This window comes from Podarcis vaucheri, assembly GCF_965113315.1.
Source record: "Podarcis vaucheri genome assembly, chromosome: 15".
NCBI classification, from domain to species: Eukaryota; Metazoa; Chordata; class Lepidosauria; order Squamata; family Lacertidae; genus Podarcis; species Podarcis vaucheri.
This window is the reverse complement of record NC_138753.1, coordinates 2,446,941-2,462,123: the sequence shown is the minus strand read 5'-3', so window position 1 is coordinate 2,462,123 and position 15,183 is coordinate 2,446,941. Positions and strand designations below refer to the sequence as shown.

The 15,183-nt window shown below is 49.8% G+C and overlaps 1 protein-coding gene across 2 annotated transcripts; it reads right to left on the bottom strand.

Annotated features, from left to right (window-relative positions):
- Positions 1–2,766: 2,766 nt before the first annotated feature.
- LOC309520320 (ankyrin repeat domain-containing protein 13B-like) lies at positions 2,767–14,821 on the bottom strand. Of its 2 annotated transcripts, none has more exons than XM_082202006.1 (3): positions 14,424–14,821; positions 4,913–5,051; positions 2,767–4,017 (listed from the first exon to the last, which is right to left on the bottom strand). In XM_082202006.1, the coding sequence occupies exons 1-3, from the start codon at positions 14,580–14,582 to the stop codon at positions 3,944–3,946; spliced, it is 372 nt and encodes a 123-aa protein (XP_082058132.1). In that variant the 5' UTR covers positions 14,583–14,821; the 3' UTR covers positions 2,767–3,943. The 2 variants fall into 2 exon arrangements, with proteins under 2 accessions (XP_082058132.1, XP_082058133.1); XM_082202007.1 differs by having other exon boundaries at positions 4,913–5,048.
- Positions 14,822–15,183: the final 362 nt, after the last annotated feature.

Here is a 15,183-nt window from a genome sequence, read left to right as displayed (position 1 = left end):
ATACACACAGAGGCTTGAACCAGCAAGACTCTGGGAAGGGTGCGTATAATAATCTCTGCCTCCAGCCCCTGGCCCAGGTCGTTTTATTCACAAAAGAGCTTTTTACAGAGTGTTCGTAAGAACCAATCAGATTTCTTCTGAGCATTTCAACAAACCCCACATGGGGACAAAGTTAAACTACCAAACTAATTAAGCACACATATTTCTGGGGTAAACAAAACAGAACTACAAAGGAGTGCATTTGGCAACCCCTGAGGTCATAAACAAGCAATATACATGATAAGAAGGAGGGCCAGGAAGACAGCAATCATTATCACCTTCAGGTGAGATCTGTTTCCTGGCCATAAGATTAACATCCTAAGATTAACATATCAGAAAAGCTACATCAAAGAAACTTGCCCACTATCTTTATGGCCCAGGATGCCTGCCTGGCAAAGCAACTAGGCTGTGTACATGACTTGTCAAGCAAGCGAAAATGGGCAGTAGAGGAAATGGCCAGAGATGTAGGATTGTGGGATTTGGTCAGAAATTATTGTCAATGAATTAAACCCAGTCAACACAATGCATTCATCATGGACACAATGGCTTGATGCATATTTTATAATTCCTCATAGTAATCCCACCTGACCCCACACTCTGGATATTTGCACTTCTACACTGGGGTGGGGGCATCTGGCATAAAGTTATTCCCATGGTTTAGTTGGAATCTCATTTCTTGCAACTTGAAACCATGGGTTCGGGTCCTTTCCTCCAGAAAACAAGCTTTTCCCTCTTCTATTTGAAGATGGCCACCCTATCTCCTTTCAGTTGCTTCTTTCCCAGCTCCTTCAACCGTTCTTCATAAGGCTTACTTTCCAGACCCTTGATCATCTGGTTTGCCCTCTGTAATGGTATGAGTTACTCGTGCGTAAGCTGGTGCCTTTCTTGGTTAATGTGCCTTGTTAAACCTTTCTGACTGCGCAGTCCCTTCTCATCGCGGCTGCCTCAGTCACTGGCAGAATCCGTCAGTGGGCGTTTCTTGAACCTCTTCCAACATAAAAGTTGTTTGACACCCAGTCTCCTCCTCCTCTTGCTGCGCGGGAGTCTTCTGCGCAGGGAAGGCGTGGGTAGCGGAGGACCTGGGCTCTCCTCACTGATGTCCAGTGAAGAGTCCTTGAGCCCTCTCTCCACTTCCCCCGTCTGCCTCCCTTTATCCCTGGTGTTGCGCTGATTGGCTTCCCCCTCTACTGAGCTGTTTCTCCCCCTGCGGCTGGGTCCTTCGCCAGCATCATCTGGGAGCCTCCCCTTTGCCTCTCCCTCCGATGTCAGTTCCCTGACACCCTCCTTTGCCCACCTTGTCGATATCCTTCTTAAACTGAGGTGCCCAGAACTAGACACAGATGGGGTCTGACCAATATATATATAAAGAATTTATCCCTGCAAGCTGAAGATAACACATCTGACAAGGCGCCTGACAGCTGACATCATAATAAATCCGTTCGCCTTTGCTGGGGGGGGGGGCTGAGGTCCGGGATCCAATGTGGCCCTCCCCCCATCTGTCTGTCCCTTGCAAACTTTCTCTTGCAAACTTGCAAACAACTTGCAAACTTTTCCCTCGCAAACTCCACCCCTACTTGATTGCTTTTTGCTTGCCTGGAACAGGTCCTTGAATGATGGACCATTCCTCCATTCCCTTCCCGGATGAAGAGGTGAGGGTGGGTCTATGCAGAAAATTCCAGCTTTCCCTGTACAGTAAAGGGAGCATTTACCTTTGTTGCCCCGCCACTTTTGCCCCAGGCCCCGCCCACTGATGTGTGAATGTGGGAATTCCTGATGAAAGGAATTTCCTTGCTGTCCTTAAATTTATTCACCTCCCCGCCCCCGGGCAGAAAAAGAGCCACCCTGGAATCAGAGTGTCAGACTCAAACCTGGGTTCAAATCCCCCACTCAGCCATGAAACTCACTTCCTGTGACCTTGGGGGCTCTTCATTGCCCCTCAGACTACATCACAGGGCTGTTGTGAGGATTAAATGAGGAGGGAGAGACTGGTGCGCGTCACCTTTGAACTCCATGGAGGCTATTGTGATGATTATGATATTAAAAAGAGTTAAGATAAGGTGCAGCAATGGAGAGAAGAGTAAAACACCAAGGAAATGGGCTGGGAAATAAAAAAATAGAAAAGAAATATCTTTTTAAAATGCATTGCAATTTTATGTGTCTTTTTTGGAAATTTATTAAAAATATTATTATTTTTTAAAAGAATTCCTTCAATGCCAAACCTAGACAGCATCTTAAAAAGCAGAGACATCTCCTTGCCAACAAAGGTCCGATTAGTTAAAGCTATGGTTTTCCCAGTAGTGATGTATGGAAGTGAGAGCTGGACCATCAAGAAGGCTGATCGCCGAAGAAGTGATGCTTTTGAATTATGGCGCTGGAGGAGACTCTTGAGAGTCCCGTGGACTGCAAGAAGATCAAACCTCTCCATTCTGAAGGAAATCAGCCCTGAGTGCTCACTGGAAGGACAGATCCTGAAGCTGAGGCTCCACTACTTTGGCCACCTCATGAGAAGAGAAGACTCCCTGGAAAACACCCTGATGTTAGGAAAGATGGAGGGCGCAAGGAGAAGAGGACGACAGAGGACGAGATGGTGGGACAGTGTTCTCGAAGCTACCAGCATGAGTTTGACCAAACTGCGGGAGGCAGTGGAAGACAGGAGTGCCCGGCGTGCTCTCGTCCAGGGGGTCACAAAGAGGCGGACATGACTAAATGGCTAAACAACAACAACAACAACAAAAAATCCTTGAAGGAAACAGTAAATAAATAAAGTAGACCACAAAGCAAAAAACTGAAAGGTGAAACTGGTCAGAAGTGAAACCAACAAACCCGTTATTTAAAACAGAGAAACTGAGAATTAAAAACAGGTTGCACATCAGCTGTGATGGAACTGGGCTGTCCAACAAGAGCAAAAGCTGGTTTGAAGAAATCTGGCTCTGCCTGCTTGTTTCAAGGCTTGTCGTTTCACAGAGTAGCGCAACTCCATCCAAGTGAGTTAATTTCATAATTGCCTCTGCATCCTGGAAGCCGAGCTGGAAGTGATTATAGGAGGCAAAATCTCTGGAAGGACATGCCCCATTTACGTCGAGGACACCTCGGCGGTTTCGATGTTTCATATGGCAAATTCCCTAAATAATTTTTCAAAGCAGTTAAGGAACACTCCCACCCACATCAAGAAAACCACAGAATCGCGAGAGGTTGAAAGAAAACAAAGCCACGTAATAAATTTGTAAAAGCGACAAATCAAATATTTATTGCCGTAGGACGGTAAAGAGATCAAAGCTTTCACCCATCTAAAAGGCAAAGGCATTTTAATTAGGGCAGTAAATGAGCGCTGGTAGAGGAAGGCAGTGGCGCCGTCCCAGGCAAATTTACTCAGAAGTAAGCCCTGCTGCGTTCTATGGGACTTACTCCCAGCTAACTGCCTACGTCAGGGGTGGGGAACCATTTGCTCAAGGGCCTCATTCGCTTCTGGACAGCTTTTTGGGGGCCACACGACCACAGTGGGCGGGGCCAGAGGATCCAAGAGTGGGAGGGGCAACACATGCAAATTTCACCTTTATATAGGAGCCTGGCTTCTACACCTGCACACTCCTCTCTGGCCTCCATCCAGGCAAGGCAAGAGGCACGGACAGAGTTCAGGGAGACATTTTCAGGTGGGCAAAAGCACTCATGGAAAGTAGAGCCACTGAGAGGTGTGGTCTGTGGAGAGTCCCCAGGGCCAGACAGAGCGTCTGTGAGGGCCACATTTACACACACACACACATCAAGCCCTCTGGTGCGTGGGATTTCAGTCTAATTCTCTAGTCCAAAGCATACTTACCATGGAGCCAGGGTGACCTAGTGGTTGGAATGTAGGGCTAGGACCTGGGAGAGACCAGAGTTCGAATCCCGCACTCAGCCACGAAGCTCACTGCCTCTCAGCCTCTAACCTAATTCGCAGGGATGTTGTGGGGGAAGAACCACGTGAACCCCCTTGAGTTTCTTAAGAGAAGGTGGGAAACGTCAGCTGGCACAAAATTCAAAGGCCAGATTGCTCATGGAAACAAGATGGTTTGAGAACATAACGCCAATCCTGGACCGGCTGCACTGGCTGCCGATTAGTTTCCAGGCCAAGTTCAAAGTGCCGGTGCTGACCTATAAAGCCTTACATGGCTCAGGACCTCAACACGTCCAGGACCACCTCTCCCCTTACAAACAGACTGGGCGCTTGGCATCTGAGGCCCTTCTCTATGTCCCCCATCCCGGAGAGGCTCAAAGGGTGGGAACATGAGACCTGGCCTTTTCTGTGGTGGCTCCCCAATTGCGGGATGCTCTCCCCAGAGAGGCTGGCCTGGCGCCATCATTACATATCTCTTGTCCCAGGCCTATGGCCATTAAATAATCTTATGGCCTGCAGGAGGGACTGCTAGGATGATTATTTTATTATTATGCTCTGTGTTATGTTTTTATTATTGTTTTTATTATTGTGCTGCGTAAATTATGTTCTTAACGTTGTACATCGCCCTGGGATAATCAGATAAAGGGTGATATATTGAAATGATAATAAGGATGATGATGCAATAAATAGCAAGATAGCAAGGAGGCTCCTTTGGACTGTGTGGGGCTTACTTCTGCGTAAGCATATGCACAACTGTGGCTTGTGCACTGATCCAGCCAAACTAGAGCACTATATCAATGGGAAAAACTGAAGCACGAGCATTGCAATCAAGGGGGTGGTACTTCATTTTGGCTGGATCGGGCCCAACCCTTTCCTGGCCCCTTCCTTGGCTTGCTGCTGCCAGCCAGTGCAGATCAGGCTGGCCCAAACAAACTGGCAGCCTGCCCCTGCCCCCCACAACACTGATTTCAACTCCCAGGCGGAAGAGGTGAGACTCACCTGTCCAGCCGCTGCGGTTCTCCTTGCCCACGTCCGCCCCATGGCGCAGGAGGACTCGGGCGCACTCTAGGTGCCCCAGGGTGGTGGCTAGGTGCAAGGGGGTACGCCCTCGGGGGTCCAACTGTTCGATATCCACCTGCTGGGAGAAAGGAAGGATGAGGTCAGCATCCTTGGGGCAGAGAGGACCCTTCGCTTTTTCTCGGTTCGTCTCTTCCTCGGTGCCCTGTGGAATCGACAGGTTGCAAAAAATAACACCTTTCTGGACAGACACACTGAATATTACACAAGCATGTTGTCAGCTACTCCCACACAATTTGGAGGAACTAGGCAAGAATGTCCACTTTCACGCTTGCTTTTCAATATTTGCGTGGAAACCTTGGTTTGCGCTATGAGACAACAGAGGGAGATCGACAGATCAGTGCATAATTCAGTTGGATATAAACTGCTTTTATTTACAGATGATATTCTTCTGTTTATTCCTCATATTGCTATTCCCACGTTGATGCAAATGACAGATGCCTTTACTAAAATATCAGGATAATCTATTACGTAACTGGTCCAGGGTGGAAGGAGAGCTAATTGATGCCAATCTGGTGAAAATTTGTTCACCCATCCATTTAAAGAGTATCAGTTCTGCATTTGTTCAGAATCCATTTAGGTATGTCTATACCAAAAGGTCATCACCTTGCTGACAAAGGTCCGTATAGTTAAAGCTATGGTTTTCCCAGGAGTCATGTATGGAAGTGAGAGCTGGACCATAAAGAAGGCTGATCGCCGCAGAATGGATGCTTTTGAATTCTGGTGCTGGAGGAGACTCTTGAGAGTCCCATGGATGGCAAGAAGATGAAACCTCTCCATTCTGAAGGAAATCAGCCCTGAGTGCTCACTGGAAATTTCTATGGGGTTCCTCAACTCCGATAATATATTTACAGAAAATGCAATTACAACTTAATGATGGAAGGTTTGCTATTCCGAATATGGAGCCATATCATCATGCTTACTTATTGGCAAGTATTAAATACTGGAAACCAACAACTGGTGTTAATTTTCTGATTGGAGCAACTTTGGAATGTACGTATATAATAACACCTTTAGTTTGATGGACAGTATTAGGATCAAAATACGTTAGAACTCATGAATCTCTGGAAACAATTATGCCAGTTAGAAAGTTGTGGAATGCAATGTCTAGTAAAAATAGATTGGACACCTTTTCCCATGCTAAAATTGACTTTGTGGGGAAACCGAACTTTAAAATTGGGGGAAAGATGGTGATATGGAAAAATCGGATGGAAGGCATATTGACTTTGGACCAACTGATAGATGATAAAATTTTAACATACATTGTCTTAAGAGATAAATAATCTATTGGCTGTAACCCAACAGCTTATTTACATTTGCTAACAACCTTGTTTGGACCAGCAGAACTTACAACGTCTGAGACAACGGAAATGTGTCTTCTTAAATGCCTGCATAAACCTAGTGAAATACAAGCTTTCAGAATCTCTAGTGGCAAAGGGTTCCACAGGACTAGGCCAATGGCAGCAAAGGCTCAGTTTCTTGATGCTGTCAAAAGAACTTGCCAACTTGGGGAATGACTTACAATGTTCCTGCGCGTGATCTCAGTGATATCACTGAGGTTCACAAGGTACCTTGAACCTAAGTTGCTCAGGGATTTGTAAATTAATACAAAGACCTTGAGCCTTGCTTGGTAGTAGATGGACAACAGCCAATGGTGCGAGGCTCCTGAGAGCCAAGCTGCCTCTCTCAGGGTTCGAATCCTGCCAGGGCAGGTGTCGGATACGGTTCCCTCGAGGGGGGATCTGCAAAGAGGCGGCGACAATCTCTCCTCCGGGACTTGTATGTGTTAATTGCAAATAATGGAAGCTTGCTAGCATTCCAGGCTGCAGCGTAAAGGAAAACAGTTTGCCAAGTTTCGGGGGCGGGCTTTCCAAGAGACAGTTGCCAAGGGCCAGACCCCTGCCATCCATCCCAGCCCGTTTGTTCTGTGCCGTGACACAGCTTTGACGGCTGCCTTCTTGCCTGCATCGGATCTGCGCTCTTTTGAGAGCTGCTCCCGGAAAGGGTGCTGGGTGATGCAAGGCAGAGGATAAATTTTGCAGAAAACAAATGATTCTTTTCTCCACCTCCCCACACCCTGCCGTGCCACAGAGGGGGGCCGGAAGAGCTGTGCTTTATTTGCATTTTTCCAGGTACCAGGAGGCAACTATACAAATCTGCGGACTGAGGATTGTGTGATATTTGCATCAGCTGAGTCACTCGGCCACCGTGTACCTGTTTACTCAGAAGTCAGCCTCACTCTGCTCAAAGGGGCTGACTCCCCAACAATATTATTATTGTTGTTGTTGTTGTTAGTTGTTTAGTCGTGTCCTCCGGAACGAATTAAGTTCTTAACCCGAAGTATATAAGTATATAACCACTGTATATAGGATGCGGGCGGTGCTGTGGTCTAAACCACAGAGCCTAGGGCTTGCCGATCAGAAGGTCGTCGGTTTGAATCCCTGCGACGGGGTGAGCTCCCTTTGCTCGGTCCCTGCTCCTGCCAACCCAGCAGTTCGAAAGCTCGTCAAAGTGCAAGTAGATAAATAGTACCGCTCCGGCAGGAAGGTAAACGGCATTTTTGTGCGCTGCTCTGGTTCACCAGAAGCGGCTTAGTCATGCTGGTCACATGACCTGGAAAAACTGACTGAGGACAAACGCCAGCTCCCTCGGCCCGTAAAGTGAGATGAGCGGCACAACCCCAGAGTCGGTTACGACTGGACCTCATGGTCAGGGGTCCCTTTACCTTTACCTTTACCTTTACAGTATCCTTTGGGAGACGAGGCGACCGGAATATGTACACTAGGGTTGCCATATTTCAAACAGTGAAAATCCGGGCAGAAAAGTTGTTGAGCTATTTATTTATTTATTTTGCACGCACGCACACACACACACACACACACAAAATCTGCTTTGGAGCTATTTTTCAGGGGGAAATGGCAAAAAAAGGCACCGCTGACACGGGCTGCCATACGTCCAGATTTTCCTGGACGCTTTCCCAATTTTCGCCCGGACACTGCTGCAGACTGCAGTATTCCGAATATGTCTAGGAACATCCGAACGTATGGCAGCCCTACTTGTACACAATAGCCCGATACAGTGTGTGTGTGGGGGGGTGTCTTTCCTGGCTCGAAAGCAGAGCTCAGCCCTGACTCCCACACCCCAATATCCACTCCCCAGGGTGTGACTTCACAAGTCCTTGGCTTCCTTTGCCTCACCTGCAACACACCTCTTCCCTCCCGTCTGTCCCAGAAGCTGAAATAATCCCTGGTGCCATCTTCCACTCCCACCAGCCACTGCTGGAAGATCTGTTGTTTCCCTTTAATTACAAACCTTTTTCATTAAAGTAATTAAAAGAGCGTGGCACTGAGAGAGAATCTCCCTCTCAAGTTTCAATTAACTCTCCTTGCTCCTTAGACAAAACGAAATTGTGCGCCTTGATTGATTTGTCCTCTCGGAAAGAGTGTAGCGAGGGGTGGGCACTCTGTACATGCTCAGAAGCTTTCGCCTTCTGGCAGGGCTGCTTCCCAGAGTCCAGCGTTGGGTCCCACCAATGGGAAGAGCCATCCTTCCTAGACCCTGAACATTACTTGGTCTCAAGTCTTAGGAGCAAGTCAAACCAGAACTCTGAAATATTCCTCCCAAGTTACTAGCCCCTTTGATCTGGAAAATACTTTTTCCCTCCCACACTAAGATACGTGGGATCTTAGATGGCTAACTTTAATGGGGGACATCATAGGGTGGGGTCAGTTTGTTTGGAATAATAATTCTGGCTCCCCCAGGCAGCTCTTTGGTGAATCCATTTCTAAGATAAGGAAATTAATCAACCTGATCTCAGCTCTATTTGCATTTATGCAAATTTGGAATCATCCTCTACAGATAACAGACAGTGGCCTTAAAATAACGAACACCAAAAAGGGGAGGGAGGAGGCAGCATGAATCAATAAGTGTTCTGAGAAATTCTGCTTTTATAAAGCAAGAAAGTGAACCTGGGGCTTAGGAACCATTTGCCAGGCAAATCAGAAATAATTCTGGTGTGAAAAGTAATCAGGAAAAAGAGGAAGAGGAGGAAGAAGAAGAAGTTCAGCAAACTGAGCATAGTTTCCACCAAGTCTCTGAGTCTGTGCAGAGTGCATTCCTCACCCAAGGCATTAACTAATGTCAGTCCACTTCCATGTATCTCACAATACAAGAACATTGTGGGGTGGGGTGGGGGACCCAGTAAAATTGGCAGTTAGTCAACAGCAGAATTTGGGGGGGGGTAATTTATTCAGGAAAGCACGCTTTAAAAGACTTCACAAGAAGTTGTGTCAACTGCTAGATTAAATGGGGGGGGGAAGGGTGACATAAATTTATGGAGGAGCAGATCTCTATCCTTGGCTACAACGGCTAAGTAGAGCCTCCATACCCAGAGCAAGTCTACCTGTGTACCAGACACAGAAGAACAAACAACAGGGGAATGCTTCCGTTTCTCCTGGGCGCACTAGTGAGTTTTCCAGAAGGTCCCCAGCTGGTCTCTGATGGAAGGAGACTGGATGAATGAACCACCCTTATAGAAAGGGAGAAACACAACCACTGTAAATAGCAGCCTCAAGGTGTATTTCAGATTCTTGCTGGCCAGCACTGAATATTCGGACGCCCATCCTGACCACCAAAGGGACGGCTTTCTTAGCAACTTGCGCCAACCCAAACTACAACTCCCACCAGCCTCAGTGTGCCCTGTGTTACTTTGAAATTCGGAGGGTAAGGCACAATGGGATGGAGGTGGGGGAAGAGAGAAGCCAAATTAAGAACATTGACTGCCCCCCCCCAGCACAGACAAGACACCTGACGTCTCTTGGAAGCCAAACAGGAACCCAAATGTCCCTGTACGGCCTCACCCATCCTCTCCTGCCCTAGATCTACCCCTGAGAGTCAATATCATAAACCCCAAAGCTCAGAGCGTGATCTTGTTTGTTTGCCGGCAGATCCCCAGCCACGCCTCACCGCTGATCATTGTTAAGGAAAAGGGGGAAATCCGGGTGTGGCAAACACATCTCACCCGGAATTGAGGAGGTCTGGCAAACAACTCCTGAGCTGTGCCCTTAGGTGTCTGAGATTCATGCACCAAGCCCTAGATTTCAGCAGCGATGGCTCATCCATCTGTCACAAATGGGGCAGTGCCCCACCAGGCCTTAGCAGGGTGATCAAGTCAGGAGTATCCCGGACTCTGAGATTTTGGGGCCCTCACCTGAGACCTAGGGACTGCCCCAGGTGACTGTAACTTCCGTCACAGAGTACGCTGATGACAACGTAGTGTGTGCACACACTCAGAGGATGACCTCCAAACCATCCTAAATATCTTCACAGCTTATAGAATGCTTGGTCTACTGCTCAACAGCCAAAAAATCAAAGTGCTGCACCAACAAGTACAAAATAACCCCTCTGCAGTGCCACAAATCCAACTCAATAGTGTAACCTTGGAAAGTGCTGATCACTTCTCCTACCTGGGCAGTTATCTTTCCACAAGGGCCGACATGGATGCCGAAATCCAGCATCGCCTGAGGTCTGCAAATGCAGCTTTCTCCCAACTGAAGCACACTGGGACATTCGCAGGGAAACCAAAATGCTTGATTACAAAGCTATTTTACTATCAACCTTACTGTATTCTTGTGAAACATGGACCACTTATAAATGCCAACTCCTCAAAAGATTCCATCAACGGTGTCTCTGAAAATTTTTACACATCACATGGGAAGACAGGCGAACAAATGTCAGTGTACTGGAAGACGCAAAGATCACCAGTGTTGAAGCAATGATTCTTCAACATCAGCTTCACTGGACTGGTCATGTTGTGTGGATGCCCAACTATCGTCTTCCAAAGCAACTACTCTATTCCCAACTTAAAAATGGTAAGCATAATGCTGGTGGTCAACAAAAGAGGTTTAAAGACGCTCTCAAGGCAATTTTTAAAAAAATGTAGTATAAACAACGACAACTCGGAAACACTGGCCTGAGAGCGCTCCAACTGGAGTACAGCCTTTACCAAAGGTGTCATGGGCTTTGAAGACTCTTGGACTCAGGAAGCAAGGGAGAAACGTGCTAGGAGGAAGGCACACTTGGCAAATCCACACCGTGATCAACTCCCGCCCGGAAACCAATGTCCCCACTGTGGAAGGACATGTGGACCCAGAATTGGCCTCCACAGTCACTTACGGACTCATTGTTAAAACCGTGTTTATGGAAGACAATCTTACTCGGCTACGAGGGATCGCCAAAGAAGGCGGCCCTGGAAACGGAGGTTAAGTGGGAGAGGGGTTGGACAGACCTCACAAAATGTCTATTCTAGAATTTGCAGGCTGCTGCGCTGAAGCTGGCAAGATGCATGCACAGTCTTCTTAATAAGTTGTTGTTGTTGTTATCATATGCACGCTTGTCCACTTGGAGACTCAAGACCACCACCACCAGGAGGGTGGGATCAAGCAAACCTGGAAACTTTAGGTCAGACCTGAAGGTCTGCCAACACTACCCACTAACCTCAGTCCGCTGCCAGTCAGCCTCCACCTTATAGCCTTTTTGCTGCCTACCAGTTGCCAGAGCTGTCAGTTTCCTCAATTTCAGTATCGCGCCTTGTAGAAGTCAGCAAGGAGGAGGATAGGGCCTGTACGGACAGCTTCCTGCCAGGTAGTGTGTCCAGTGGAGGCTAGTGGCCTAGGGAGAATGGGGCACTGCTGTACCAACCTCAGTCCGTCCTCAGCCAGCCCCACACCTAACAGCCTTTTTGCTGCCTGCCAGTCAATAGGGCAGTCAGCTTCTTCCTCAATTTCAGTATCACGCCTTGTCAAAGTCAGCAAGGAGGAGGATAGGGCCTGTACGGAAAGCTTCCTTCCAGGTGGTGTGTCCAGTGGAGGCTGGTTGTCTAGGGCGAATGGGGCACTGCCCTCCCAATCTCACTCCTCCCTCAGCCAGCCCCACACCTAACTGCATTCTTACTGCCTGCCAGTCTCTGGGGCTGCCAGCTTCCTCCTAAATCTGTGTTGTCCCTTGTAGAACTTAGTAGGGATGAAGAAGATGGGGTCAAAACTAGAATGTGTTGCCTCCTAATATCCTGGACCCCATCCTACAACATTCCATAAGACTGCAATCCTATATAAGTTAACGGGGGGGGGATTCCCATTATTTACAGGTAATTTTCTCCCACAGCACTTGGATGTATCGTTGATATTATCTGGTTAACTGGAGATGAACGCAGCACACACATCCCTTAATACAAGGAAGGCAAAGGTGAGGTTTCTTCGACACTGAGGGTCCAGCAGCCAGCCATTGCAACTTTCCCCGGCCTGGTGCCCTCCTACAACTCCCATCTGCCTTAGCGTCTCTCGGCTGTGCTGGCTGGGGCTGATGGCAGTTGTAGTACGAAACACCTTGAGAGCACCACGCTGGGAAAAGCTGAGCTGTTTTCTGTTGCCAGCTAAGCAGATGCCTTCGCTGTCCTTCGCTGTGGGCTTCCGGAAGCCCAGAGCTCTTCCCCAGCTCACTGCTTCCAAACTTTTCTGCAGCAGAGTATGCTTATGGGAGGAAGGAGGGGGACCACGACAGGGGCCTCCAAGGACTGTCAGACACAAGATGGAACAGAACACCTCTGGAGGAAGAGGTCTCCCCCCTTCCCCTAAAGCTGAGACCCCCCATCCTTCCACCCTGGGTCTCAGACCCTGCACTGAGCAAAGCACTGAACCTCCAGGAAGCCTTGCATCCGGTTCTCACAGGTATACTTCCTCTGATTGTGGAGGTTCCACCTCTGGATATTACAGGTACCAGCAGATGGAAGGTTTCCTTTCCTTGGAACTTGATCGCTCTCTAATGGATAGTCACACCTTGGTTGTCAAACGGAATCCGTTCCGGAAGTCCGTTCGACTTTCGAAAATGTTCGACAACCAAGGCACGGCTTCCAATTGGCTGCAGGAGCTTCCTGCACGCAATCAGAAGCTGCGGAAGGCGTTCAGCTTCCTAAAGCGGGAGTGGCTAACCTGTTAAGACTCTGGCTCCCATCAGCCCCATCCAGAACAACCAACGGTCAAGGATGATGGGAGTTGTAGTCCAAGACACAACTGGAGGGCCACAGGTTAGCCTAGGATGGAGGTGTTTGTGACAACCTCCGTGACAGCAAATCAGAGGCAACCCCAGCAGAATTGGGGCTCGTCGGGACATGATTAATTCTGAAGTGGGACCCCAGTAATGCAGAGCAAAAGAATAAATTGGGTAGTGCATAAAGTAACTATATGAACCCCGAACAAGAGTGGCTGGGGAAACCCAGCCAAATGGGAGGGGTATAAATAGCAAAATTATCATCATCATCGAATAAACATCATAAGCAGGAAGGCTGTTTCTTCCACCCTCCAGCTTTTGCCTTTCTAGAGGAAGGAGCGAGTAGCAGGTGTGGTGGAAATGGGCATGGGATTCAGCTAAGCCGCCCCATCATGGTGCTAGATCTCAAGTTCTTTCTCATGGGGGGGGGGCAGGAAGGAAAGTCTGGGCTCTCCACTCCTTTGACCACCTTGAGGCCCCATAGCCTCCAAAGAGTTGGGTCCTATTATGCTTCTGCAACATCAAACGAAGGCTTCTCTGCACGTGCTCAGGTGCCCTCTTTTACTGTGCATCATGCCCACGTCTCTCTCTCTCTTTTTGAGGCATGCTTTCAAAGACAGCCCCACGGCTTTCCTCACCTTAGGGAGGATCCTGAAGGCTGTTTGCTGCCAGAGGATTTCAGGGTGGTGGACGGATCTGCGTGTGGCAAGCCACAGTCGCCAGTGCCAAACCCTGGAAAGAGAGCTCCTGGTGCCAAGACTGGGGGAGAAGGCGGGGGGGGGGGAGAAGGGCCCTCCGTTCGGTAGAAACCCCAGAACACTCAAGTCCCTCTGTCCCCTTGCCTTTTGATGCCCAAACCCCTAATAGCCGAACAGTGCTGCAGGAACCGCAATATTTGTGTGCTTGTAGGAGGGGGAGCTACATCAAGAGCACCCAAACATGGGTGGCACCAGAGGGTGGGCAAGGAGCCCCCCTGCCAGACAATGAACTTGTCCCCAACCCCCCCCCCAATTAAAATACACTGTTATTTTTCTTTTGGGGATCTTAAAACTCCCCCACCTACTTTGCCCATTCTGTGCCCAACAGGATTTCCCCCCTGGGGCTACCACAGCTCCCCAATCCTCCCCGCAGCCTCTCCTCCCTCCCACCCCCCAAATCATGGCTCCTTCTCCTCCCTGCCCCCCATCCACCCCCCTCTCTCTTGCAGAAACCGGGGGAAGCCCCTTTCCCGCGAAGGAAGGCAAGAGCGCTTCCTCGGAGCCGCGCCGGGCGCCTCCTATTGCATCAGCCCCTCTCTCCATTGTTAGGGTGGGACCCCAGGCCGCCTCCCCTCCCCTCGCCCGCCCGCCCCCCACCAAGCCCAGCCCCGCCAGCTCCCAGGGACACCCACCTGCTCGGAGCTGAGCTCGGCCTCCAGCTCGCGGGGCTGGTTGTGCCACACCAGGGAGTGGAGCGGGTACCCGGCCTCGGCGCCCTTCCTGGCACCGGGGGAGGCGGCCAGCATCCTTTTGGCACCGGGGCGAGGCCGTCGGGGGGGCTGCAGCCGCATGTGCGCCGCCGGGCCGGGCAGGAAGGAGGGAGGGAGGGAGAGGGCAAGGGCGGGGGAATCGACGCTGCGGGCCGAGCCGCGGCAGCAGCAGCAGAGGGGAGGGCGAGGGGGAGGGAGGAGGAAACGCAGGAGGAGGCGCGAGGGTGGCGCGCGGCAGGATGGAGAGGATGGGGATACCCCCCCCCGCAAACCACCGCTGCCCCCGCAGCTGCAAAGGAGAGGGGAAGCTCCTGCCTCGCCCCAGTTTGGGGGGGGTGGGAGGCAGACGCGGCAGCAGGGCACCATGGGACTTGTAGTCTTCCGAGGGGGCTGGCAGCATGAGCGAGGGAGGGGGGCGCACGAGTGGCGGAACATCTGCTTTGCGCGCAGAAGGAAGGTCGCGGTGCCATCCCCGGGTGGGAAAAGGCTGCTAGCCAAACTCTAGGGAGCCGTTGCTGCCGGTCAGTGTAGACAGCACTGAAGAAGGTGGGCCATTGATCTGACTCAATATAAGGCAGCTACGCTCCAGGGGTGCTAACGTGAATAAAATATGGGGGGGGGGGCGCAGGTAAGCCCCACCCTGCATAATCAATTGCAAGATCTGGTGCGTGCACACCATTTG